The 26553-nt window shown below is 43.9% G+C and overlaps 1 protein-coding gene across 1 annotated transcript in view; it reads left to right on the forward strand.

Moving 5' to 3' along the window:
- The window catches only part of LOC309567777 (interferon regulatory factor 3-like), a 63860-nt gene extending 57787 nt beyond the window's left edge, over window positions 1-6073 (forward strand). Inside the window, exon 10 of the mRNA XM_082273226.1 lies at window positions 5860-6073. Coding sequence (XP_082129352.1) covers window positions 5860-6030 — 171 coding nt within the window. The 3' untranslated portion in view covers window positions 6031-6073. The remainder of the gene's footprint in view (window positions 1-5859) is intronic.
- The last annotated feature ends 20480 nt before the right edge of the window (window positions 6074-26553 follow it).

The raw sequence follows: 26553 nt of genomic DNA on the forward strand, positions 1-26553 counted from the left end.
TGTAGATTTTGCTTTATGTTTTGGATCATTGTCTTGTTGGAAGACAAATTTCCATCCCAATCTCAGGTCTTTTGCAGACTCCATCAGGTTTTCTTCCAGAATGGTCCTGTATTTGGCTCCATCCATTTTCCTATCACTTTTGGTGTGTCTCCCAGGTGGCTTGTGGCAAACTTTAAACGACACTTTTTATGGATATCTTTAAGAAATGGCTTTCTTCTTGCCACTCTTCCATAAAGGCCAGATTTGTGCAGTATACGACTGATTGTTGTCCTATGGACAGAGTCTCCCACCTCAGCTGTACATCTCTGCAGTTCATCCAGAGTGATCATGGGCCTCTTGGCTGCATCTCTGATCAGTCTTCTCCTTGTATGAGCTGAAAGTTTAGAGGGACGGCCAGGTCTTCGTAGATTTGCAGTGGTCTGATACTCCTTCCATTTCCATATTATCGCTTGCACAGTGCTCCTTGGGATGTTTAAAGCTTGGGAAATCTTTTTGTATCCAAATCCGGCTTTAAACTTCTCTACAACAGTATCTCGGACCTGCCTGGTGTGTTCCTTGTTCTTCATGATGCTCTCTGCGCTTTAAACGGACCTCTGAGACTATCACAGTGCAGGTGCATTTATACGGAGACTTGATTACACACAAGTGGATTCTATTTATCATCATTAGTCATTTAGGTCAACATTGGATCATTCAGAGATCCTCACTGAACTTCTGGAGAGAGTTTGCTGCACTGAAAGTAAATGGGCTGAATAATTTTGCACGCCCAATTTTTTAGTTTTTTATTTGTTAAAGTTTGAAATATCCAATAAATTTTGTTCGACTTCATGATTGTGTCCCACTTGTTGTTGATTCTTCACAAAAAAATTACAGTTTTATATCTTTATGTTTGAAGCCTGAAATGTGGCAAAAGGTCGCAAAGTTCAAGGGGGCTGAATTCTTTCGCAAGGCACTGTACTTGTGTGAGGCTGTGTTTACCTGCACAGTGAGTTTGGGGACACACAGTCGCTGTGCTCTAATTGCCAGTAATTGTACTTCCTGCATGGGGATGATCAGAACACTTGTGCATCCCCATGCAGGTAAACATGGCCTCGCACAGGCATAGGCTAGAGTATGCCCCATGCCCACGAGGCCGTTAAGGTGTGCTCTGTTTAGAGAAATTAACACAAATATATCAAAAAAGGCAGGAGAGCCTCTCCTTTAGTTTATGTAAACTAAATGCAGAAGGCTGATGTCAGATTCATGATTCTGCCACTGGCCATTTCTCAAAGTCGCCAGCGACAGGATGACTAAGAAGGTTCCTGAGGTCCCTATGGAATCGCTCCCTCTGTAGACAGAGGTAGCAAAATGTTGCTGTTTGCTGGCCTGACTGCTACTGAGTCTCAGTCGCGATGGGAGCGACATCTTACTGTCACTGCTACAGAGGGAACAATTCAATAGTGAAAGAGAGGCAGTCTCTTTAGCGATCCTGACATTGGCAATACTCACTGCAGCAAATTGTCATTGGCTTGGTCTTTAGCAGCACATACTGACTTTCAGGCACTTATATAGCACCGTCAATTTATGCAGTGCATTACACACATATATATTGCACATTCACATCAGTCCTTGCCCTCAAGGAGCTTACAATCTAAGGTCCCTAACTAACATTCAAACACATCCTAGGGCCAGTTCACAGTAGGGATCGACCGATTATCGGCAAGGCCGAGCTATCGAGGGCCGATATGCACTTTCCCTGATATATCGGAATCGGCCCCGGAGGTTACCGATATTACTGTATGTACTGTATGTAATATTAGTGTATGTAAAATCCTAGCATCCACTTTATTGTTAATGTCCAGTGTGTGTTTTTGTAATCTAATAGTGTGAAATACCGTCATTACATCACCGCTTGGCCCTACCGTGACCCCCAGCTGTCAGTGGGGGAGGAGAGAAGGACAGCAGAGATATAACAAAGGTATTTCACACTATTCTAATCTAATACCCGGCGCTTCTGTGTACACTGCAGAGTGGAGGGGCTAAGATCCTCCTCTGACAGCTATGAGAGGAGAAAACAGCAGAGTGGGAGATTAGCGAGGAGAGCCCGGAGCAGCGATGTAATGAAGGTATTTCCCAATTACAAAAACACACACTGGACATTATATAAAACACTAAAAAAGTGGATTCTAGGATTTTAATGACACTAAACTAGGTTCACATGGGATTCCTGGCAGGCAGGGAGGGAAGGGAAGACCGCCCATTACAGCTAAAAGACCTACCCCACATGTTCAGTACCAGATTTGTGTCAAAAATTACTACCAAATCTGAAGAGAGTCCATTTGCGCGCTATTCTTTTTTAATATACATGTCTTTTGGTTCATAGCTGCAGCAGCTTTGGAAATACATGGGTATGCTCCCCCAAATTTTTTGCCTGTTTATTGTGTCAAAAATTGTCTTTATTTTTCAAAACTTTAAATGTACAAAATATCAGCCCATATCAGCCGATACGGACACTTATGCCTCGTTTCCACTGAGCGGATCGGTTCGGGTCGGTTCGGTACGGTACGCTAATTTGAGTGTTTCCATTATGAAAGTGGCCCATACAACCGAACCAAACCGCACCATTCCTGGTCCTGCTTCAGATGTAGGGCCATAGGAAATGGTACGGTACGGTTAGGGCGGAGCTACTGGCGTCACACGATAGATTCCACTGATTGGCGGACAGGAAAACTTCATTGCTCACGTCAAATGAAAGAACAAAACAAACACCTCATTTGGTGTAAACCCCGCATGGTCCCTGGTGGCCTGACTTGCAGTGGAAACGCTCACCTGAATAGACCGGACCATTCTAAACCTTCCAAACTGTACCGACCCGAACCGTTCCGCTCAGTGGAAACGAGGCATAAGTGACCAAAATATCGGTATCGGGCCCTGAAAAAAAACATATCGGTCTATCCTTAGTTTAAAGCCCTGGCCAAAAGATTTGAGAATGACACAAATAATAGTTTTCACAAAGTCTGCTACTTCAGTGTTTTTAGATCTTTTTGTTAGATGTTAATGTGGTATACTGAAGTATAATTACAAGTACAATTTTTTTTTACAATTACGTTACATTTATGCAGGGTCACTATTTGCAGTGTTGACCCTTCTTTTTCAAGACCTCTGCAATTTGCCCTGGCATGCTGTCAATCAACTTCTGTGCCACATCCTGACTTATGGCAACCCATTCTTACATAATCAATGCTTGGAGTTTGTCAGAATTTGTGGGGTTTTTTGTTCACTCGCCTCTTGAGGATTGACTAAAGTTCTCAATGGGATTAAGTCCTGGAGTGTTTCCTGGCCATTGACTCAAAATTTTGATCAATTGTTCCCACTGAGTTATCACTTTTGCCTTATGGCAAGGTGCTCCATCATGCTGGAAAAGGCATTTTATCGTCACCAAACTGTTCTTGGATCTTTGGAAGAAGTTGTTCTCGGAGAAAGTTTTTGTACCATTCTTTATTCATAGCGGTGTTCTTAGGCAAAATTGTGAGCAAGCCCACTCCCTTGGCTGAGAAGCAAGCCTACACATGAAGGGTCTCAGGGTGCTTTACTGTTGACATGACACAGGGCTGCCATTAGAAATCACAGGGCCCCGCAGTCTACCTAGCAGGACCCCCCAATATATCAAGACAATATTTTCACTAAAAATACACTAAAATCATTATTAGTGGACACAAACATAACAGAGAACCTGTGTGAATTAGCCCTCTTTTTAATTGTTTTTTACATTAAAAAAAAAACTTTTTCTTAATGTTTACAATTTTTTTAAAAATTATTTAACAATGTTTAAATATTATTTTTTTTTTACAATTTGCTATTTTTTTTACAGGACAGGGAAGCCTGTAGCACTGCAGGGGGGGGGGGAGGCAGCACAGTGAAAGGGGGGCACCCAAAGAGGGGGGGATCAGAAGAAAGCAGAACAGGGAGGGGGATCGGTTTTGGAAAAGCAAATACAGGAACAATGCCCTGTGTCTGTGTCTCTCACCACAGCAGCTGAAAGCTGGCAGGAGGGGGAGAAACTGGCTTTCAGCTGCTGCAGAGAGCCGCACAGGGCTTCCTTCTGTAACTGTCCATCTGCCCGACCACACTATTTGCCCGTGCTGTTGGAGCCCCCCTGTGTGCCCAGGCCCCCTACAGGAGGACTGGTGGTTCCCCTATCAGCGGCCCTGGCGCTCACCTTTTCTTCTCCGGACAAGGCTTTTTCCGGATGCCCTAAATCGGAAAGGGGATTCATCATGACTTTACCCCAGTCCTCTGCAGTCCATTCCCTGTACCTTTTACAGAAAAACAGTCTGTCCCTAATGTTTTTCCTGGAGAGCAGTGGCTTCTTTGCTGCGCTTTTGACACCAGGCCATCCTCCAAAAGTCTTCTCCTCACTGTGCATACAGATGTACTCACACCTGCCTGCTGCCATTCCTGAGCAAGCTCTGCACTGGTGGTGGCCCAATAACGCAGCTGAATTAACTGTAGGAGACAGTCCTGGCGCTTGCTGGACTTTCTCTGGCACCCTGCAGCCTTCTTCACAACAATCAAACCTCTCTCCTTGAAGTTCTTGATGATCCGATAAATGGTTGATTTACAGTAGGTGCAATCTAGCAGCAGCAATATCCTGAGAATCCCTTTTTGTGCAAAGCAATGATGACTGCACGTGTTTCCTAGTAGGTAACGATGGTTAAAAGAGGAAGAACAGAAATTTCAAGTACCACCTTCCTTTTAAAGCTTCCAGTCTGTTAGGGTCCTTTCACACGGGCTTTCCACCCGGCGGACTCTGTTTTGCTCAGCGGGGATCGATCCGCCGATGCCCGCTGAGCAGGTGGGTGACAGGTCCGTTTCTACTCTGTGTGCAGACGGACCTGTTAGATCCCCGCTCTCCTCTATGGAGGATGTTTTCATTCGATCTTATCCTCCAGACGGATTGAAAATAGGGTTTCCATCCGTCTGGATTTCACAAACAGGATCAGATTGGAGAGCAGCGGCTGTCAGTGGACAAGTAACCGCTGACATCCGCTGCCCCAAAGGGGTGCATGGAGCATCCGATCAGGTCCGCCTGAAAATCTGAGAGACGGACCTTATCGAAAAGCCTGTGTGAAAGGAGCCTTATTCTAACTCAATCAGCATTACAGGAGTGATTTCCAGCCTTGTCCTCGTCAACAGTGACACCTGTGTTAACAAGAGAATCACTGCCATGATGTCAGCTGGTCCTTTTGTGACAGGGCTGAAATGCAGTGAAAATGTTTTTTGGGGGGGATTAGGTTAATTTTTATGGCAAAGTGGGACTTTGCAAGTCACCTGATCATGCTTCATAACATTCTGGAGTATATACAAATTTCCATCATAAAAACTGAGGCGGTAGACTTTGTGAAAATAATATTTGTGTAATTTTCAAAACTTTTGGCCAGAGCTGTAGACATGAGCCAATTAACCTGCCAGCATGTCTTTAGAGTGTGGGAGGAAACCACAGTACTACACAGGCACAGAGAGAACATACAAACTCCAAGCAGGTAGTGTGTCCTGGTTGGGATTTGAACCAACATTCCCAGTGATATTAGGCGGAAGTGCTAACCACTTAGCCACTGTGCACTTTGCTCTAAATCAGAAAATAAAAAGTTCAGATTCACTATGCAGGAAATAGTATGGATCCTGAGGGTCAGAATAGGTCAGCATCCATCTAGGTTTTTCATACCGGTAATCTCATACGTTGCAGCATTTCTAAATGTAGAAAAAATGCAAAAGAAATGAATCCCTATAATGGTGGTCCCCTAAACATATATGACCATCATCAATGTTCATGTCCGGTTTGTGGTAACTTTTTTTTTTTTTTTATTTTGTCCTGTGTAGATCATACCGGTTGTCATGCGTTTGCTTCATGAGTTAGGTCACAGCACTGGAGCCTCATCGCTAACCAGCAGTGATCTGAACCTTGAAATCTCCAACTCATTATCTAGTCAAAGGTCTGTCCTTTCAATTCTGAGGAGCATTGAAGAAAAGATGGACTGGTCCCAAAATTAGCTTTGTTATAATTGCAGAAAAGTACAGGACCATTATTGCACGGGGAAAAAGTAATGATAATTTCATGCCACTCTTAGGTACAGACTCTTTTTTTTTTTCCCCACGTGTGGTCACTCCTTGGGATAGCACAGGTGATCTGGACTAAACCAGGACTAATTATTATTTTAGGTATTTATACATCACCATCAATGTACACAGCCCTCTACATTTTATACATATACAGGTCCCTCTCAAAAAATTAGCATAGTGTGATAAAGTTCATTATTTTCTGTAATGTACTGATAAACATTAGACTTTCATATATTTTAGATTCATTACACACAACTGAAGTAGTGCAAGTCTTTTATTGTTTTAATATTGATGATTTTGGCATACAGCTCATGAAAAACCAAAATTCCTATCTCAAAAAATTAGCATATCATGAAAAGGTTCTCTAAACGAGCTATTAACCTAATCATCTGAATCAACTAATTAACTCTAAACACCTGCAAAAGATTCCTGAGGCTTTTAAAAACTCCCAGCCTGGTTCATTACTCAAAACCACAATCATGGGTAAGACTGCTGTCCAGAAGGCCATCATTGACACCCTCAAGCAAGAGGGTAAGACACAGAAAGAAATTTCTGAACGAATAGGCTGTTCCCAGAGTGCTGTATCAAGGTACCTCAGTGGGAAATCTGTGGGAAGGAAAAAGTGTTGGAAGGAAAAAGTGTGGCAGAAAACGCTGCACAACGAGAAGAGGTAACCGGACCCGGAGGAAGATTGTGGAGAAGGACCGATTCCAGACCTTGGGGGACCTGCGGAAGCAGTGGACTGAGTCTGGAGTAGAAACATCTAGAGCCACCGGGTACAGGCGTGTGCAAGAAATGGGCTACAGGTGCCGCATTCCCCAGGTCAAGCCACTTTTGAACCAGAAACAGCGGCAGAAGCGCCTGACCTGGCTACAGCGAAGCAGCACTGGACTGTTGCTCAGTGGTCCAGAGTACTTTTTTCGGATGAAAGCAAATTTTACATGTCATTCGGAAATCAAGGTGCCAGAGTCTGGAGGAAGACTGGGGAGAGGGAAATGCCAAAATGCCTGAAGTCCAGTGTCAAGTACCCACAGTCAGTGATGGTCTGGGGTGCCATGTCAGCTGCTGGTGTTGGTCCACTGTGTTTTATCAAGGGCAGGGTCAATGCAGCTAGCTATCAGGAGATTTTGGAGCACTTCATGCTTCCATCTGCTGAAAAGCTTTATGGAGATGAAGATTTCATTTTTCAGCACGACCTGGCACCTGCTCACAGTGCCAAAACCACTGGTAAATGGTTTACTGACCATGGTATTACTGTGCTCAATTGGCCTGCCAACTCTCCTGACCTGAACCCCATAGAGAATCTGTGGGATGTTGTGAAGAGAAAGTTGAGAGACGCAAGACCCAACACTCTGGATGAGCTCAAGGCCGCTATCGAAGCATCCTGGGCCTCCATAACACCTCAGCAGTGCCACAGGCTGATTGCCTCCATGCCACGCCGCATTGAAGCAGTCATTTCTGCAAAAGGATTCCCGACCAAGTATTGAGTGCATAACTGAACATAATTATTTGAAGGTTGACTTTTTTTTGTATTAAAAACACTTTTTTTTTATTGGTCGGATGAAATATGCTAATTTTTTGAGATGGGAATTTTGGTTTTTCCTGAGCTGTATGCCAAAATCATCAATATTAAAACAATAAAAGGCTTGCACTACTTCAGGTGTGTGTAATGAATCTAAAATATATGAAAGTCTAATGTTTATCAGTACATTACAGAAAATAATGAACTTTATCACAATATGATAATTTTTTGAGAGGGACCTGTACATCAGTCACTGCCCTCAACGAGCTTTCAATCAAAGATCTCTACCTCACGTACTAGGGACAATGTAGAAAGAAGCCAATTGATCAATCAGTATGGGAGGAAGCTGGAGTACATGGTGGAAACCCACGCAAGCACAGGGAGAACTTGCAAACTCTATGCAGATCGTGTCTAGTTAGGATTCGAACCAAAGACCACAGTGCCGCAAGGCAGAATGGCTAACCACTAAGCTATGTTGCCCAGTAAAGCGTTAGCACCATTGGGCCCATTGAAACTAGCACATTGCCGACCTGTTTATTTTAAATGGTGGCCCATTGCACCACCAGAATACAGTTGTATCACAATGCTCAGCAACGTGTTGCTGTTATTAAAAATACATAAAGATATTATCTCTCCAGGTGGTCTTACAGACCATTGCCCAGGTACAGGTGCATATCTACTGGGATCTGTTCCTCTGTACAGTATCCAGATAAAGGCTGCTGCACATTCTGTTCTTTTCATGTTATCCAACAAGCTTTTTCCAAAAGTAGTGCATCCACTGTGTCAGACCCTCTCCTGCCCTTTTAATGCATTTCTCCCCAATAGGAGCTTAGTCATTAGGTGGAACTGAGACCTTTATGATTAAACCCCTATTGGAGAGAAACACTTAGAAGAAGCAGGAGAGTTGCAATTCTTGCAATAAAGCTTGTTGGATATTAAGCAACCAACAGTGGAAGTGCAGCCTATTTGTATTTGACAACAAGTTGTGGTGCAACACATGCACAAAAATGCATCACTCTGTGTCCTGGTGTGAAAGGACCCAAAACAGTGTGGCTGATGGGCAGGGTAAACACAGACTTTGAGAGGGGCTGAATAGCTGACAATTCAACCTCCAATTATATAGAAGGCATATTATCTGTTAGCCTTTCCTTTGCTGCCAAGCATACCTGTTGAATAATCCATTAAACAAGGGATAGGAGCACTTCCTTTATGAGGGTGACACTGTTGTATAAAGCCATTCTAATCCTCTACAGCAGGGGTATCCAAACTTTCTAAACAAATCACCAGTTTATTGTTCTTTAGACTATAGGAGGTGCAGACTGTAGCCAGTAGGAGTAGAAAATGCCTGTGGCTTAATCAGTGAAAGTAAAAAAAATAATAATTACATATGGACTGTGGTAAGTAGAGGAATACCATCCTTGGTATTAGTGTGAGGAATAGTGCCTCATCATTGGTATCAGTGGAAGAAAAAGTGTTCTAACATTTATATGAGTCGAAGGAAGTATGCCCCATTACTGGTATCAGTAGAAGGAAAAGGGACCCATGGTTGGTGTCAATGAAAAGAATAGTGCCTTGTTGTTGGTGTCAGTATAAGGCATAATGCCTAGTAGCAATGACAGGAATAGTGCCCTGAAGGCCAGATAAAGGTAAGCAAAGGGCCACATTTTTTTTTCTAGTGAGAACCTATTAAAAATGGATTTTTGTAAAATCTTACCGTAAAATCCTTTTCTCTTAGCTCATCGACAGACGTAGTCCTCGGTGATACACCACCTTCGGGTTATGTTACCTCCGCAGGAGCAGGACTAGACAGGAAATTAAAAAGCTCTGGCCACACCCTAGGGGCAGTCCCAGAGGGTATATCCTCTCTCTCTCTGCCTCAGCAAATCAGTTATGTGAAAAAGCAGTGCTTAGAGAATTTAACCCAACCCAACTCCAAAACAGAGGGGCGGGGACTACGTCTGTCGATGAGCTAAGAGAAAAGGATTTTACGGTAAGATTTTACAAAAATCCATTTTTCTCTAGCGCTCATCGACAGACGTAGTCCTCGGTGATACACCACCTTCGGGACGTCCCAGAGCAGTATCACGACTGAGGGGTGGGAAAATGGAAATCAATCCCAATCTAGAAGGCCCAACCGGTGCCAACTAGAAGTTTACAATGCTCATCCTTAATGATGAGACTCAACCAAAAAAAAGAGAAAACAATTTTTTTTTTTTTTTTTTCAAACAGAAAAAAACCCTCGAGGTAGACCACCGGTCTCCTCAAATTGCGGCCTGCAAAACCTTGCGGCCAAATGAGGCATCCGCCGATGCCGTCACATCAATTTTATAGAATTTTGTAAAGGTATGTACCGACGACCAGGTGGCCGCCTTACATACCTGGACCACTGACGCCTGATGGCGAAAGGCCCAGGAAGTACTGAGCGCTCGAGTGGAGTGCGCCCTAACAGGGAACGGAGGACTCTGACCCTTAATAGAATAAGCCTGTACCACCGTTAGTCTAATCCATTTGGCAATGGTCGCGGCAGATGCAGGCAAACCCTTTCTGGGGCCATCCGTGATCACAAAGAGTGAATCCGTCTTACGGAATGATTCCGTAGCTTTCAGGTATACCCTGATTGCCCGAACCACATCTAAGGAATGCAACGCATGTTCCCGATGATGCTTGGGCTGAGGACACAAGGAAGGTAGTACAATATCTTCATTCAGATGAAAATCTGAAACCACCCTGGGAAGAAAAGATGGCTTAGGATGAAGTACTACCTTATCCCTATGAATCACTAGGTATGGTGACTGGCATGATAATGCAGCCAGTTCTGACACCCTGCGAGCAGAAGTAATAGCCACCAAGAAGGCCACCTTCTGGGATAGAGTAAGCAAGGGAATCTCCCTGATGTTTTCAAAGGGAGGTTTCTGTAGAACCGACAAAACCAAATTAAGATCCCAGGGCGGTAAGGGCGCGCGGACTGGAGGAGCCAGGTGCCGCACCCCCTGGATGAAATTCCGCACCAAGGATCTGGTAGCTAAAGGCTTCTGAAAGAAGATTGCTAATGCTGAAACTTGACCCTTGATGGTGCTCAAGGCTAGCTTCTGCTCAACCCCTTGTTGCAAAAAGGCCAATATTCGAGTCACCGAATAGGTACGTGGAGGAAATCCTAAAGATTCGCACCACGCAATATAAGTCTTCCATGTGTGATAATAGACTTTGCTGGAAGTCGCTTTCCTTGCTTTAATAAGGGTAGGAATGACTGAAGTAGACAAACCTCTGTCCTTCAGTACTTGGGTCTCAATGGCCAGGCCATTAAAACCAGCGACTGTAAAAGCACGAAGGTAAATTGGTCCTTGAGACCACAGACACTCCCTGAGACGAAGTTCCCACGGAACGTCTGCGACTAACATGTCCAAGTCGGCCAGGCCGGCTTGAGGAGGCCAGCCTAGAATTTCTAGGACCACTGGCGCTGATTGGATCTGAACCAGGCGTCCCTAGAGGTATCTGGCCCCGACCATCCGAGAAAGTCTGGTCGTTTTCTGTTCCCACACATTTATCAGATACCTGATTGCTATCAGGAAGGGTGATCTTTTCTGGTTGAACCCCAGGGACCGAAGTCACCCGACTAGAGGCTACTTGGCCTATCTGGTCAACCAGATCCGATTCCTGTGAGGTATCGGGACTAATCTTAGGAAAAGGTAAAGGAAAAGATCTTTTCAGGGAACGGTAACTACCGCTTCCTGTGGTACTTAAATGTTGGAAGGGAAGAATCGCACCGGTACTAGTGGTTGATGCTCGATCTAATGTCCTGAATACCGGTGAAAACGTCCCCCCACCCTGAAACCGGGTGGGGGGCGCACCTTCAGGCTGTGTACTCCTTTGCTTCGGGTTTGGCTGGGTTGGTCCCCTTCTTGAACCCTCCTGGAGGAGTCTTGCCTTTCCCGCTAGTACCAGCCGAGCGCCCTTTATGGGCGGTAAAGAAAGGTCCTCGCTTGTTGCGAGGTCCCTTAGCTTTTGCAGCCTGTGGCAAAAAAGTGCTCTTGCCCCCAGTGGCATCCTTAATGATTTCATCTAGGTTGGCTCCAAATAGACGATTCCCCTGAAAGGGGAGATTGGTCAAGGTCTTTTTGGAACCTAGGTCAGCTGACCAGCATTTTAACCACAGCACACGTCTGAGGATCACTGCTAACTTAGATGCATGCCCTAATAGGGGAGTAGTGTCCAAGGCTGCGTCACAGATAAACCGTAGCCCTTGTATGATCTGTTCCATCAAATCAGATGTCTCCTGGGGAATATCTTTTCCCCTAAGATCTTGGCGTACCATTTTCGCCCATTCCGTAAGTGTCTGGGAAACTAGACCAATAACGATTACTGGTCTAAATGCTGACCCTATCAGAGAAAAGATAGTGCGGGACTCTGCTTCTATCTTTCGATCCACCGGATCCTTAAAGGACGAAGTGTCCTCCACTGGAATAACCGTGGCTTTATTCAGCCTGGAAATAGGCGGATCCACGACTGGTGGTACCGTCCATTTCTTAATGATGGATTCCTCAAACGGATAGCGTCTAGCAATACGCTTGGAAATAGTAAAGGTACGTTTAGAATGCTCCCATTCTCCTTTAATCTGATTACCAAAACATTTAGGTACAGGAAAAGCCTTCGCCGTCTTGATGGGCTTATTCGTCCCAAAAGGCCTCTCTGTTTCAGTTGCCTCTGCCGGTAAAGCCTCAAGTTTTAAGGTTTCTTGCACTGCCACAACTAGTGCGTCCACCAATGCTTCTTCCTGAATTATAGCAAGAGAAGAAGCGTCCTCCTCACTGTCTGAGGGGGCTTTACCTGGGATAACAGCCCTTGCAGAGGAACCTGCAACTGCCGTGACCATCTCTGAATCTGAGTCAGAGGTGTCAGATGGTATAGGGGTAGGCGGGGGTCGCTTCCTAGACCCCCGTTCCTGACAGGCCGCCTCCACCCGAGCCACCATAGACTCCAAAATTGCTGTAAATGACTCTATACTCTGTGCACCGGCGGGTCCCGAGGCCCCCTCGAGGGAAACAGGTGGGGGAATATGTGTGGCAGGGTCCATAATAACTCCAGTTACTTCCTGGATAATATAATTCAAAAGTAAAGAAAAAAACTTTTTTTTTTTTTTTTTCTGACCCCCAGCGCCACAAAAAGCCCCTTAGTGTTACCTGCTTAGGGATCCCTATCGATTGAGAGAGAGAGAGATAGACCCCCAGGCTCACCACTTGATGCTCAGAGTTAAACTGCAACAGCTTACAGCGCTGTCTTGACAAACAGGAAGTCTCTTCGCTGGCTGCCCAGGAAGAAAGGAGGCGGCTCCGCCCCTCTGCACGCCTTCCGGCGCCTCCCCCAAGCTCCACGAGGTGTAGGATCACCTCAAACATGGCCGCCCCCATGCTGGAGACACGAGGCTACGCCAAAATGGCGGCTCGTGCGATCCAGCAAAAAAAATGGCGGCGGCCTAAACTGAATAGCGGTGTGCTGCAGGGCACACAACACTCTCTCTGCATGGGGATATGGCGTGGTTGGCGGTACCGGCCCTGGCGGACCGCGTGGCCGTTCGGGAGGCCTGCTATTAGCTGGAGATCTGATTTGGAAGGCAGTCTACATGTCCGTGGCTTCTGACTGGTAGGTAGCTTATACTTAATCCATAAGATTCCCAGAATGCCACAGATTACATTTTTAAAACATGTATACAATAGATTGTTAGCTCCCAAGCCAAGCCTCCTGGCTTTTGCACACATAAATCACACTCAAAGTAGGAGGATTTGTGACATGTTATAGGATAGAAAGGACTCTTTCTTACCATACAGAGAGGGGCCCGCGTTCACCACAAAACCCGTCAGGGAAAAAGGGGGAACATACTACTCACCATACCGGAACCAGGCGGGCACCAACTCCTGACAGTACCCCTCTCCACCGGGGCGGGAGGGCTGTCGACCGATACGGACGCCGTGACTCATGGTCTTTGGCGTTTCGGCGAGACGTTTAACTCGCGTGGACAGTCCTTTAATGGGACTTTGTCGCGGCCGACCCAGCGCGGAGCTATGGCCTGCACGCGCTCGTAGGCTGAACTGGGGTGACCACCGGATCTCAACATCCAGCCCGTCGCCCAGTTCAGCTTTCTTGCTTGAAGATCTCACAGGAACACTGGAGAAAAAAAGCTGTCTAAAAAATCCTTTAAGAAAAAAATCTTGCCAGGACCTAAGATCCCAGCAAGGTATCTAGGTCCTTACTCCTAACTAGATAGAAAATAACTGATTTGCTGAGGCAGAGAGAGAGAGGATATACCCTCTGGGACTGCCCCTAGGGTGTGGCCAGAGCTTTTTAATTTCCTGTCTAGTCCTGCTCCTGCGGAGGTAACATAACCCGAAGGTGGTGTATCACCGAGGACTACGTCTGTCGATGAGCGCTAGAGAAAATCACTTTCATTCACTTTGGAAAGATTTACGGCCACTTCCTGTTAGGTGTACAAAGCAGGACGTTAAATGGATTCTCCCCATTGGCACACAGATGAGGAAAAAAAATAAAATAAAATGATAGGTATGTTAACCATTCCCTACTTTTTCCAAAATGAAATGGATTTAGATTTATCTAAAAAGATAAAAAAAAAAGAAAAAAAGTGTTTTCAACTTTATGGTATGATGCAGCTTTCATTAATTTAGGGCAGGGGTGCCCAACTTTTTAAAGAGTGAGGGCCACTTAAGTGACTTGGTAACCAATCGTGGGCCACAATGAGCGAAGAAGGCAGAGGACAGGTCCATGTCCACTCTGCATGTTGCAGAGTATACACAATCCAGTCCACTCCACGGGCCCTCAAATCCGATCTGCCCAGATAGAATTGGAGGTAGGCAGATGTAAACAGACACAAGCCTGTTTATATCTGCCGCTACGTAGAGGTGAATGGAGGGTCCAATTGGGTCTGCCTAAAAAATGGTCTAGCGGTCTTGATTGGACCAATCATGTGAAAGGGGCCTAAGGCTGCTTTCACACTGAGGTGCTGCAGTTTACTCACACCTAGGGTGCAGCGCACTGTGCCTTTCCTGCAGGTTAACTGCACTTTGCCATATATTTCTAATATATGATTCAGGTGTGGTACACTTTATAAAACTGCATTCAGGAGTTTTGGTGCGCTTTCAAAAAGCACACCAAATGCACAGGTAATAACAGAATTGCACCTGCAGATCTGTTTTAAAGCAGCCCAGAGTAACCAGTGCAGAGAACAGATTTGCCCACTGCTATTTGAGATTTAAATTAAAAACTGACCTCAATCTTTAATTCAGGAATCCTGCAGACATCACCGGCTGTTTCTCTCCCAGGCAGAGTGCATTTGATATCACTCCACCTGTGACATACTGGAAGCATCGGCTCTGCGCTCTACTACAGCCACATGTTTCCTCTACCGTCGGCTCAACTGATGCTTTGGGATGGTGGGTCGGGAACCCACCATCACAGAGCCAGAGGTCATGGGTCACATCAGAAGGCTTGTCATGGGCCAGCAGTTGGGCACCCCTGACTTAGGGTGAAATACTATTTTTTTTTTTTGTCAGTCAGTCACTGCCAAAATGGGTGCTGATAGCAGCTGCACTATACAGAGTGGGACCTTGGCCATCAAACTGACAGCAAGGTCCTTAACTTAGGAGCTGGACCTGTAAGGGGGGGGGATCCTAATCCCAAAGGGCAGTAAGTGGCCTGATCTAGATTCTATACTACCAGCTCCTGACTGTAACTGACCTGGGAGCGGTTGAGGCTGAGTGAGTGAGCTACCAGCACAGAACAGCAGCACCACGTAGGGGTGTTAAAGTTCACCACTGTGCTGCAACATATATACACATGGCCGGCAGGAGAGGTGGTAAACCTGAGGCTACACAAACAATTTTTAACCTGTTTCTAGAAATCCCTGTTAGCAGCAGTGGCTGATAGGACAACAAATGTCAGACCGCACGAGTCATCCTGGCTCAGACTTTAAGGTCAAGAAATGTTATTTGATAAGGCAAATAAAGATAGACAGATATAAATCTATAAAAATCAACCTTCACAATTGTAATTTTAGACTATTTAAAGTTCTTGCATAAGACGGTTCTGTTCTCTAAGCTATTTGCAAGCCATTTTTAATAATAATACAATGGTAATAAAACAGTTAATTATTTACAATATGTGTTTTTCCTGTTTTTACATTTTTAACATAAATCACATGAAAGGGAAAAGGTCATTCAGATTTTAAATTGTTTTATAAATCATTATGTCTCTATATTTCATTAATTCATAATCAATAAAAAAAAAAATATATATATATTTTTTTTCCTACTTGGACACCTCAAAAGTATCTTTTACACGCTGGTGTCAATGCTGCACCCATAACATTTTCCCTCAGCCTCACTTTGTGTCCCAATCCACAAGTTGAACACCCTGTATGCAGAGTAAAAAGAGGCAGCAGAATGAGAAGTGGCTGAGAACTGACATTGGGACCTCAGCTATCATCAAAACCAATGTCTCTGGTACAGAAAATTATGGTAAATCCAACATGTGTTGTAACAGATACAGAAGAAGGAAAATCCTACACTGCTATCAGTTTGAAAGGGGATGTTTTAGGATCTCCGCTTACTTCCAGCTGTGTCTTTGGGACGGAAGTGGAGGAAAATCACGACGTGAAAGAGCAGAAAAAAAAAGCCTGTTTTGCTGAACTAGGAGTCCGACTATAATCACTTCAGTAAATCGTTTTTACTGGTGGTAATTTTTCCCATCTTAGAATTCTTATGATTACTCCTGTTATGGTTTAGCCCTGGAAAATGGGAATTTTTTTTTTTTTTTTAGAGTCCCCGAAATGTGTTGGCTGTTATCATTGATTTGCTAGGGACAACCTATTAAAGGTTTTTTGGACGATCAGACTGATGGTTTGCCACTCACATTGGCCTTTGTGCATGTAAATCAGGAAAAAAAAAAAAAATCTTGGAGGCTTAACCATATCCTACTCTATACAAAAATGAAAAAACGTTTTGCCTTTATATACAGTGTTATCTAGATCAGCGTTTCTCAACTCCGGTCCTCAGGGCACACTAACACGCCAGGTTTGCAAGAAAACTGAAATACGTCACAGGCGATATCATTTGCTGCTCAGTGATTCCAGTATTCTAGTCTGCATCTCCCCAAGGTAATACTTAACCACTTGCCGACAGCCTAACGACCATTTACGTCGGCAGTCAGCCCCTCACATGCAAAGTGACGTAGATCTACGTTGCTAGCCTGTGAGGGTCTAGGGAGCGAGCGTGCACCGCCGGAGGCGCGCTCCCGCGTGGTCACGGACCCCCCCAGCGCGTGTGACCGGCGGACCCGATGTCCACCGGTCACTCTGCGATCGCCGCTGCAGAGGGAGAAAGTCAGGCGGCTAGTGTAAACAAGCCGCTTGTCATTCTCCCCTGTGTAGAAACTGTGATCACACGGTTCTACTATGTAGGACCGTTGATCACTGTTTCTACAGCTCAACAGACAGCCAACCACAGTTAGAATCACGCCCCTAGGGACACACACAGCCCCTCCCTCTCAAATAAAGTTAACCCCTTCACTACCAGTGTCATTTTGCAGTAACAGTACATATGTATAGCACTGATTACTGTAGAAATGTCACTGGTAACCCCAAAAGTGTCAAAAATGTCAGTCAAGGGTCCAATCTGTCTGCCGCAAAAAAAAAAACGCAGATCGCCGCAATTACGCGTTAAACAAAAATGGCAAAAATCTTTCCCTTTGTTAGTAAACGCGATAACTTTTGCGCAAACCAATCAAAATATGCTTTTTACAATTGTTTTTACCAAACATAGGTAGCATAAAACAAATTGGCTGAAAATCTTAAAAAAAATTAGATTTTTATTTTTTTTTTTTGAGGAATTTCATATAAAAAAAAAATGTGAAAAATATTGCTATTTTTACAAAATTTACGCTCTTTTTTGTTTATAGCGCATGATCAAAAAAAAAAAAAAAAAAAAAAAATCGCACAGGTGATCAAATACCACCAAAAGAAAGCTCTGTTTGTGGGAAAAAAAGGACGTCAATTTTGTTTAGGTACAGCGTCGCACGACCGCGCAATTGTCCGTTAAAGTCACGCAGTGCCGAATCGCAAAATACCCCCTGGTCAGGAAGGGGGTAAAATCTTCCGGGGCTTAAGTTAACATCTGGCCTGTTAGTGTGCCCTGAGGACCGGGTTGAGAAACACTGATCTAGAATATAGGCAAGGCATCTTTCAGGCTGTGTGTGCCAAAAGTGTGTTATTCACAACAGGTAGTCCTGCAAAGGCAACATTCATGTTTTACCCAGCACAAGCTTTCTATAAAACGTACACTCCAAAGCTAAAAGTAAGGCAAGAAAAGACATACTGAGAACACCATGGAACCGTCCAATACTTGTGTTTTCCTTCAAGCATGGCTTTGGTGCACTGACACCCCAGTCCCTTCTGCCCATGATCAAGGGAACACTTTTGCTTACCTATGTGTCTTTTATATACAGGAGGCCTTGTGCATACAATAATACAATACATAGAATACATAGAAATCTCACAGCCAGCAGACAGATACAGGCCTGCCTGACATCTGAATCCAGATTGGTAATGCAGGAAATAAAAAAAAAAAAAGGAAGTCAGAAAACACATGCTTAAGGAGGGCACATTTAAAGCAGATCAGCATAAAGCAAATGAACTTAAGCATAGGTGCAGCGTTTGCTGGCCAACAACCCACTGTACACAAATTAGCTTTACTTGCTGCCTGCAATTGCTCTTTGCCGTTTAAACATTTTGCTCCAGCATATGGGTTCTAATGATATATGGACACAGGGGCAGCCGTGTTTGTGCATTAGACAGACATGGACAAATTTGTTGGTAATCTTGCAGCTTGTTGAAACAATGCTTCATTGCTCCTGAAAAGTGTTGAAATGAAAAAAAGGTAGAAATTTTTTTTTTTTTAATTCTAAAGATTCTTCTGCAAAGTAATATCATAATGTGCTAGTATGCATTGCATACTAGCAGGTTATGAAAGACTTACCTTGAAAGGACAGGGCTTCCATCTTGACCTCTTTCTTCCAGGTTTGCAAACCCCGGCCACTTGACTGGCCATGCCTCAGTGACGTCACTCCTGAATATGTGCATGGGAGCCACGGCCGCGACACACAGCTCTAAAAGGACGGCATACCCCTGCCTTCAGAGTGCATGCGCCGGTGAGTCACTGGCTGCTAAACAAGCAAGTATCTCCAAAATTGTGCACGTTTGGGAGATATTTATTTCACATACAGGTAAAACATAAGCTTACCTGTAGGTAAAAATCACAAAGTGGAGTTTACTACCACTTTAAAAGCATTGGTCTCATGTTTTAGACTAAGACCCAGTTCACACTGGGGTGACTTGTCAGGCGACCTGGTCGCCTGACAAGTCGCCTGTCATAGAGTAGCACAGGACCCGTTCTAATAGGAGCGACATGCATGGGGGCTCCGACTTAGAAAAAGGGTCCTGTACTACTTTGGGGCGACCTGGAGCGACCTGCATTGACTTCAATGATATGAAGTCCGTGCATGCCGCTCCGAGGTTGCGGTGCGAGCTGTGAACCGCGACTTCACAGGTTGCCCCGGGAAGTCGGGTCACCTGTATGTGAACCGGCTCTTAGTGTCACACGTATTCAATCTTGTAGTCAGATAGTCTATTTAAATGGAGTTACTCTCCTGCGTGGTATCATGTGTGCACCATAACATGGCCCAGAGAAATAAAAAACGAGAGTTGTGAAGAGTAAAAATAAAATGACAGACGAGCATGCAAAGGGCTAGAAGACCATCTACAAGCAGCCTAATGTTCATGTGACAATTGCAAATGTTAAAAAGTTTAAAAAGGTCCATGGGGATGCAGCCCTTGACATGGCTTTATAAGTAAAATTGACCCCAGATTGTTCAGGAGGATAATGGGATTGGTAGACAAAGAGCAAAAAAAAAAATCCAAAAGAGATACAAGCTCAATGCCAAGGGTAAGGTACAGGAACGTCTCATCGCACAATATGTTGAGCGACAGGGGGCTCAAAGGAAGACCCAGGAGGACTCGACTGTTGAAAAAAAAAAAAAATTAAAAAAGCTGGGCCAGAATTTGTTAAAATGTATATTGAAAGGCCCCAATACTTCTGGGGGAATGTCTTTAAAACAGATGAGACAAAACTGGGAAGTCGCATCAGCTCTTTATTCATAGATGAAAATATGAACTGTTCAGAGAAAAGAACACTGTACCTTCTGTACCAATATAAAAAACAAAAAAGTGAGCCGCGCGAGTGGTCTACTAATTAAAAATAACACAATGAGCAAATGAGAAAACCAGCCGCAAGCACGCTAGACAATATCTACCTTAGCCACAAATCTCTATAATAAATGTGATGCGTTCAATATGACAAAGTGATTATCGTGCATACATGAAATAAATAGTGTCCTTACCTACTGAGAGGCGACTGCCCCGCGTCAGAAAGCTTGGGTCCTCAAACAGTATAATGACCCAAAACACACAGCTAAAAGCAACCAAGAACGGCTAAGAACAAACACAGGACTATTCCAAGGTGACCTTTTATGAACCCCCATCTGATCTCAAATGAACATCAATGGAAAGATGAAACATGCATCATGGAGAAGACACTCTTCAAATCCAAGACAGCTGGAGCAGTTTGCTCAGGAAGAGGGGGCCAAAATAGCTGTTGGAAAAGAATATCAGGTTAGGAGTCCCATCATTTTTGTCCTGGCCATTTTTATTTGTTTGATTTATAAAATATTCTGTTAAAAATAAAAAGCACAGTATGATTTTGTTTTTGTTTTTTTTTTTTAATAAAGTTTCAAATCATTTGAGGAATTATTTTTTTCTCTTTTCGTGGAAGGGTACCAACAAATTTCTCCATGTTTGTATATGCAAACTCTGCTTTGTTCTCAATAGTTCTGTGCAGAGACTGTGCGTCATTGCTCCTCCTCCTCCTCCTCCTCCTCCTCAGTTCAATTCTATCAGCCAGATTTGCTATGACGAAAGGAAAAAGTTCTCCAAAGGTAGTTGCGTTTTTTCCGAACAATCACTGATCAGTTATATACAAGCATCCACTACAAAAAAAAAAGAAGAAAAAAATAATAATAATAAATCTCATGTTTGTTTCTGGAGCCACATGTCTGGTATGGCCCTTAGATCCAGAAACAAGTCAATAATGAGCCATAGCCCAAAATGCTCATGAATCCTAACATGATCCCAACACTTAATCATAACCATACTGAGCCTAACCCCAGACAATTTTTTTTGTTTTTCAGCTTTGATTAGAATAGGGAAGAGCAAGTCCTTCTAAACAGGACATGCAGGGAAATATCCACAGAAAAAACACAGAAAGCAACAACTCTTTCACACTGTCCAAAACAAAATGATTAACTTTTTGCTGAAATTGGGCTTTTAGAAAATTCTCTCACTTGGACCCTAAGGGCTCTTTCACACGGTCCGCCTCCGTAGGCGGATCCGTGCTGCTCAGCGGGGATCGATCCGCGATTCCCGCTGAGCCAGCGGGTGACAGCTCCGTCTCCGCTTGCAGTGCGGAGAGGGAGGTGTCACAGCCCCCGCTGCTCTCTATGGGGAATCGGATGAGAGCGGACCGCCTGTCCACTCTCATCCGATCCACAGGACGGATGGAAAATAGGGTTTCCATCCGTCCGGATTTCACGGACAGGATCGGATGCGGATGGCAGCGGACATGTCACCGCTGACATCCGCTGCTCCATAGGGCTGAATTGGGCATCCGATCAGATCCGCCTAAAAAACTGACAGGCGGATCTGATCTGACCGCCCGTGTGAAAGAGCCCTAAAACAATCTTACAATTAAAGTGACTTTAAAAAAAAAAAAAAAAACTACAGTCAAAAGAAAAGACCAGAAGGAAAACATTCTGTCCTGCCGCATATTCCTTTCTTGCAGAGCTAATACATCCAGTAGAAACTTTACATCCAACACACATCCAAGTGTTTTGGAATGCCAGGTCCACCATCTTCTGGCCCTACATCACTACAGAACATACACTTTAATGTTTAAAGAGGTAGTATCCCGCTTTTTTACACTTTTACCTACAGGTAAGCCTATAATAAGGCTTACCTGTAGGTACAAATAATATCTCCTAAACCGGCATGGTTTAGGAGATATTTACAGTGCATGCAGCCGCTCGCGCGAGCGGCGCATGCGCTCTGAAGGTCCGGGGGGACCTTCAATCTATTTGCCGGGAGCTTGCCGGAAAATCACTCCCGCGCGCATGCGCGGGAGTGACGTCATCGCGGCTCCGGCCAATCATCGCGCCGGAGCCGTCTCTTCCAGCCAATCACCGCGCCGGAGCCGCCGAACCCGGAAGAGACGGCGAGGGATCATGGCAGCGCCCGCAGCGATGTCCGGGGGTCCGTGTCGGGGCTTCGTTCTAAGGTAAGTAATACATAATGAGCTAGTATACGATGCATACTAGCTCATTATGCCTTTGTCTTGCAGGTTTTTTTTTTTTTTTTTTTTTTTGATCTGTGGGTTTACAACCGCTTTAAAAGGATAAGTTCACTTTTTAGAAAAAAAAAAAAAAAAAACACACTAAATGCACACTTTCATGCAGGTTAAAAAAAAAAAATGTGCATTTATTATTCAAAGTTTGCAGAGCCTGTGCGCATTGCACCAGAGATCAGCGGGTCGCTATTGTCTCTTGCCTGTACGGGTAATCAGATACAATCTGACAGGAAGGATGAATGAACTACCACAGTGCCGTGGTAGTTCATTGAAAACTACAAGCCGACAGCTGCAAAGGCTGCTGGACCTTGACGTTTTCTATGCACAGAGTCCTGTCAATCAGTGACGCGGCCAGGCAAAGCCCTGCTCGGCCATGTTTTTTTTTTTAAATTGTGACAGCTGGCGGGGAGGGAGAAGAACATTACGAAAGGTGAACGTCTCCTTTAAAAAAGAGGCGGTGAAGTCTTTTTTACCAGCTACAGCACTGGTATAGCTGGATAATGGGGTTTAGTGGCAAATGGGACAAAGCAAAGAAATATTGTGTAACGGGGGGGGGGGGGGGGGGGGATGCAGATATCGAACACAGCCAGAAGCTTGTTGGATGTAAAGCCTCTAAATAAGGCCCCTTTCACATATGTCCGATCCGTTGTCTGCTCAGCGGGGATCGATCCGCCGATCCCCGCTGAGCAGGAGGATGACAGCGCCGTCTCCGCTCTGTGTGCGGAGACGGAGGTGTCAGATCCCCGCTCTCCTCTAGGGGGGAATCGAATGAGAACGGACCGCATGTCCGTTCTCATCCGATCCGCCAGATGGATGGTAAATAGGGTTTCCAGCCATCAGGATTTGACGGATTGGATCAGATGGGATGTCAGTGGACAGGTCTCCACTGACATCCGATGCCCCATAGAGATGCATGGGGTATCCGTTCAGATCCGCCTGAAAAATCGACAGCCGGATCTGAACGGTCCGCATGTGTGAAAGGGGCCTGAGAGAAGATTCAAGAACTGGCAAGTGGGACAGGTGAGTATTAAAATGTATGTAAAACTTGATAATTCACTTTTTTTTATTTGCTCTCTTTTGGTTGTTGGCCAAAGCTTTTTTGGCTTTACTTGAATCACAGGAGTGCAGTTTGTCCTGGCCTCCCGTGATCCATTTTCAGCTGACATCGGCAAACGCCACTCAGCCAGTCCAGGCTGGGGGGGGGGGGGGGGAGATCCTGCCGTCTTTACAGTCGGGTTTTACCCTGATCCTTAGGCCGGCAGCTGGCTGAGCCTCTCAGTAGCGTCGCTGGGAAACTGAGTCAAAGAATCCCTCTTCAATACATCAGTGTGCGCTGGAGGGGAAGACCACAGAGCTGCTGACTGACAATCGCCGATCTCTGCTCCAGGAGGAGGGGAGAACTGAGCGATCAGTGGTGTTTAATCCTTCAGTTCTCAGTGCAGAGCTGGCAAGGGGCAGATGCAGCATTGAACTGATGCTCCTAGGTGAGTATAAGTTTTTCTTTTTTGTTTTTCCTCAATAATTACCATACTTTCCTTTAAATATATTACTGAAAGAGTTGTATATTATCATTAATATAAGTGAAAAATATATCTGCTGATCCGGTCATAAGTCTTGCGAACCTAATAACGGGGCATGCTCCCTGCCTCTGCTGATTTATCAGTTACATTGTTTTCCAGTTATCTCTGTGGATTACAGAACACCTCCTGTGTTTTGGGGTGTCCTGCAGTCCTGTTCTAAGGTGACATCGTTGCTCCATCGATGCGGTGCAGTGATCTGGCTTTGTCACCCTAGGACAGGAAGAGAGTTAAAGAAAAAAAAAAAAGCCAGATAAAAAAACTATTAAAACCATCAAATCTAAGGGCTGGTAAGATACAATATTACATTTTTTTTTTCTTGGTTTAGATACACTGTCTTTTTTGCAGGATTTTCTTCATTTTTAAAAGGGCATTGCTTTATCAGTTATATCCCCACCCACATCAAACAGGACAAAGCAACCTGATCACCTAATTGTCTGCAGGCTATGTTTTATGAATGGCCTGGAGATAGACACACAACACCAGCACTGGAGTCTGGGAGACCTATAGTGCAGCAAGCGCTGTACTAATCACAACAGCTAAGAGAACTTTCAGCACTTACTAGCTTGATGGAACTTTATAGCTCAGGTGAAGGCAGAATATGACTGCTGTAAACCGGGGAAAGTCATCATGCCCAGAGTTGGGAATAAAGAGTGTGGGCATGGGACTCTCTGCACTTGATGTAGCACTGGGTGACTAAGCAGGCAATTGCAAAAAAAAAAAAAAGTCAATTAAAAAATCCTTTTTTACTTTCTGCTATAAAACATATCCAATAAAATCAACTAAAAAAAAAATCAACTAAAAAAAAAAAAAAAAAAAAAGAAATTTCTTCATAAATTTAGGCCAATACTATGCTACAAATTTTTGGCCCAAAAAAAAAAAAAAATCCCCAATAGGCATATATTGATTGGTTTGTTCAAATGATGTAGTGTCTACAAACTATAGTATATATATACTGGAAAAAATTTTATACTAGTAATGGCAGCGATCAGCCAATTGTGGGACTGCGATATTGTGGTGGACAGTTGGCCGCTGACACTTTCTAGAAACCAATGACAACTAATACAGTGATCAGTGCTAAAAATATGCACTGTCACTGTACTAATGACTAAACATCTAGGGCGATCAAAGGGTTAATGTGCACCCAACCAGTGTTTAACTGTACATGTACTGCTTTTACTCAGGTAAGTGATGGATTTTATACAAAAGCCATTCCTTCGCCTCTCTCCCCTATCAGAACTGAGATCTGCCTTGTTTACATAGGCAGAGCACCATTCTGTGTCTCTGCCTGATGATCGGCGGGTGCCGGCAGACATCCAGTGCCTCGCACGTGCAAACCTGCAGATTACTCACAGCAGTAGTGGTGCACCACATACGTGGAAGTGCAGAATGCCAAATGAATATATATATATATATATATATATATATATATATATATATATATATATATATATATATATATGTATGTATGTGTAAGTGTGATTCTGCACAGGAGGGCTGCCCTGTAGCTATAGGGCCTTTAACTGAATGGCTTTTTGGGGACCTACAGACTATACCCAATAGAGACATTGTTGCCAACCTGGTATTTTGTATCGATGATTCCATAGGGAACACATTTTTTTTATATGCAACATATGTATGCATACGTATTTCCTTTATCTTTATGATTGAATAAAATGTTTTTACATAAATTTTTGCTCTATTTGAGACCATCCCTCCTTTATTGGCCCTGAAAATTCCGCTGCTTTTCTCTTTTGTGGTTCATAATTGGGATGTTGGCCATTTTATTCAAAGTATTTTGTTAACTGAAACACGTAAAAAAAAAAAAACAGATCCTCACCGGCACTACACGACAGACACCAGTATGCACGTTAAAACAACCCAGAGTTTACAAGCTGGTGAGAATAACTTAGGTGAACCGGTTGCTTTGTCTTGCAGGGTCACATGTTCACTTTTACCTTAATTCATTAAGTGTATATACATTACAGTACTATAAAACATTAAACAAGGCTAAAAAAAAAATGAAATTTAGGTGAAAAATTATTTTCAGATAAAGTTACAATAGCAGCTCAAAAATGTGTTCCTGAAATATATAAAAACACTACCAAAGAGATAAAATAACGGCAAACATATAGGAGCACCTCGATATTAAACCTCCAGAACTTGTCTTTATAAAAACGTATTAAAAAAAAAATAAATAAAAAAGTGCTAACATCTCAGCTCCGCTTTAACCAACATATTAAAATAAATCTAAAGCCAAAACTTTTTTTTTCCATTTTAGATATAGTAGGGGAGGGTTATAATTAATTTTAAATCAATATTATTTCTATTGCGGTTTTCTCCCTAGGGACTTAAAGCTACAGTTGGGCAAAAAGTATTTAGTCAGCCACCAATTGTGCAAGTTCTCCCACTTAAAAAGATGAGAGGCCTGTAATTTTCATCATAGGTACACTTCAACTATGAGAGACAAAAAGAGAAAAAAAATCCAGAAAAATCACATTGTCGGATTTCTAAAGAATTTATTTGCAAATTATGGTGGAAAAATAAGTATTTGGTCAATAACAAAAGTTCATCTCAGTACTTTTGTTATATACCCTTTGTTGGCAATGACAGAGGTCAAACGTTTTCTGTAAAGCCCCGTACACACGAGTCGAAATTCGTCCGGGAATTTTCGTCCGACGACCGATCTGACGATTTTCGGCTTGTTAGTATGGTACTTCCGACAACCGACTCCGACTTTTTGGCCGAAAAAATCCTGGTGTGCAGGCTATATAATTTTTGTCGACCATCAAAACACGTCCGATTTTCGTCTAATTAGTACAGATTTCGATGGGGAAAAATC

The sequence above is a fragment of the Pelophylax lessonae genome (genome assembly GCF_965119305.1).
Source record: "Pelophylax lessonae genome assembly, chromosome: 12".
Classification (NCBI taxonomy): Eukaryota; Metazoa; Chordata; class Amphibia; order Anura; family Ranidae; genus Pelophylax; species Pelophylax lessonae.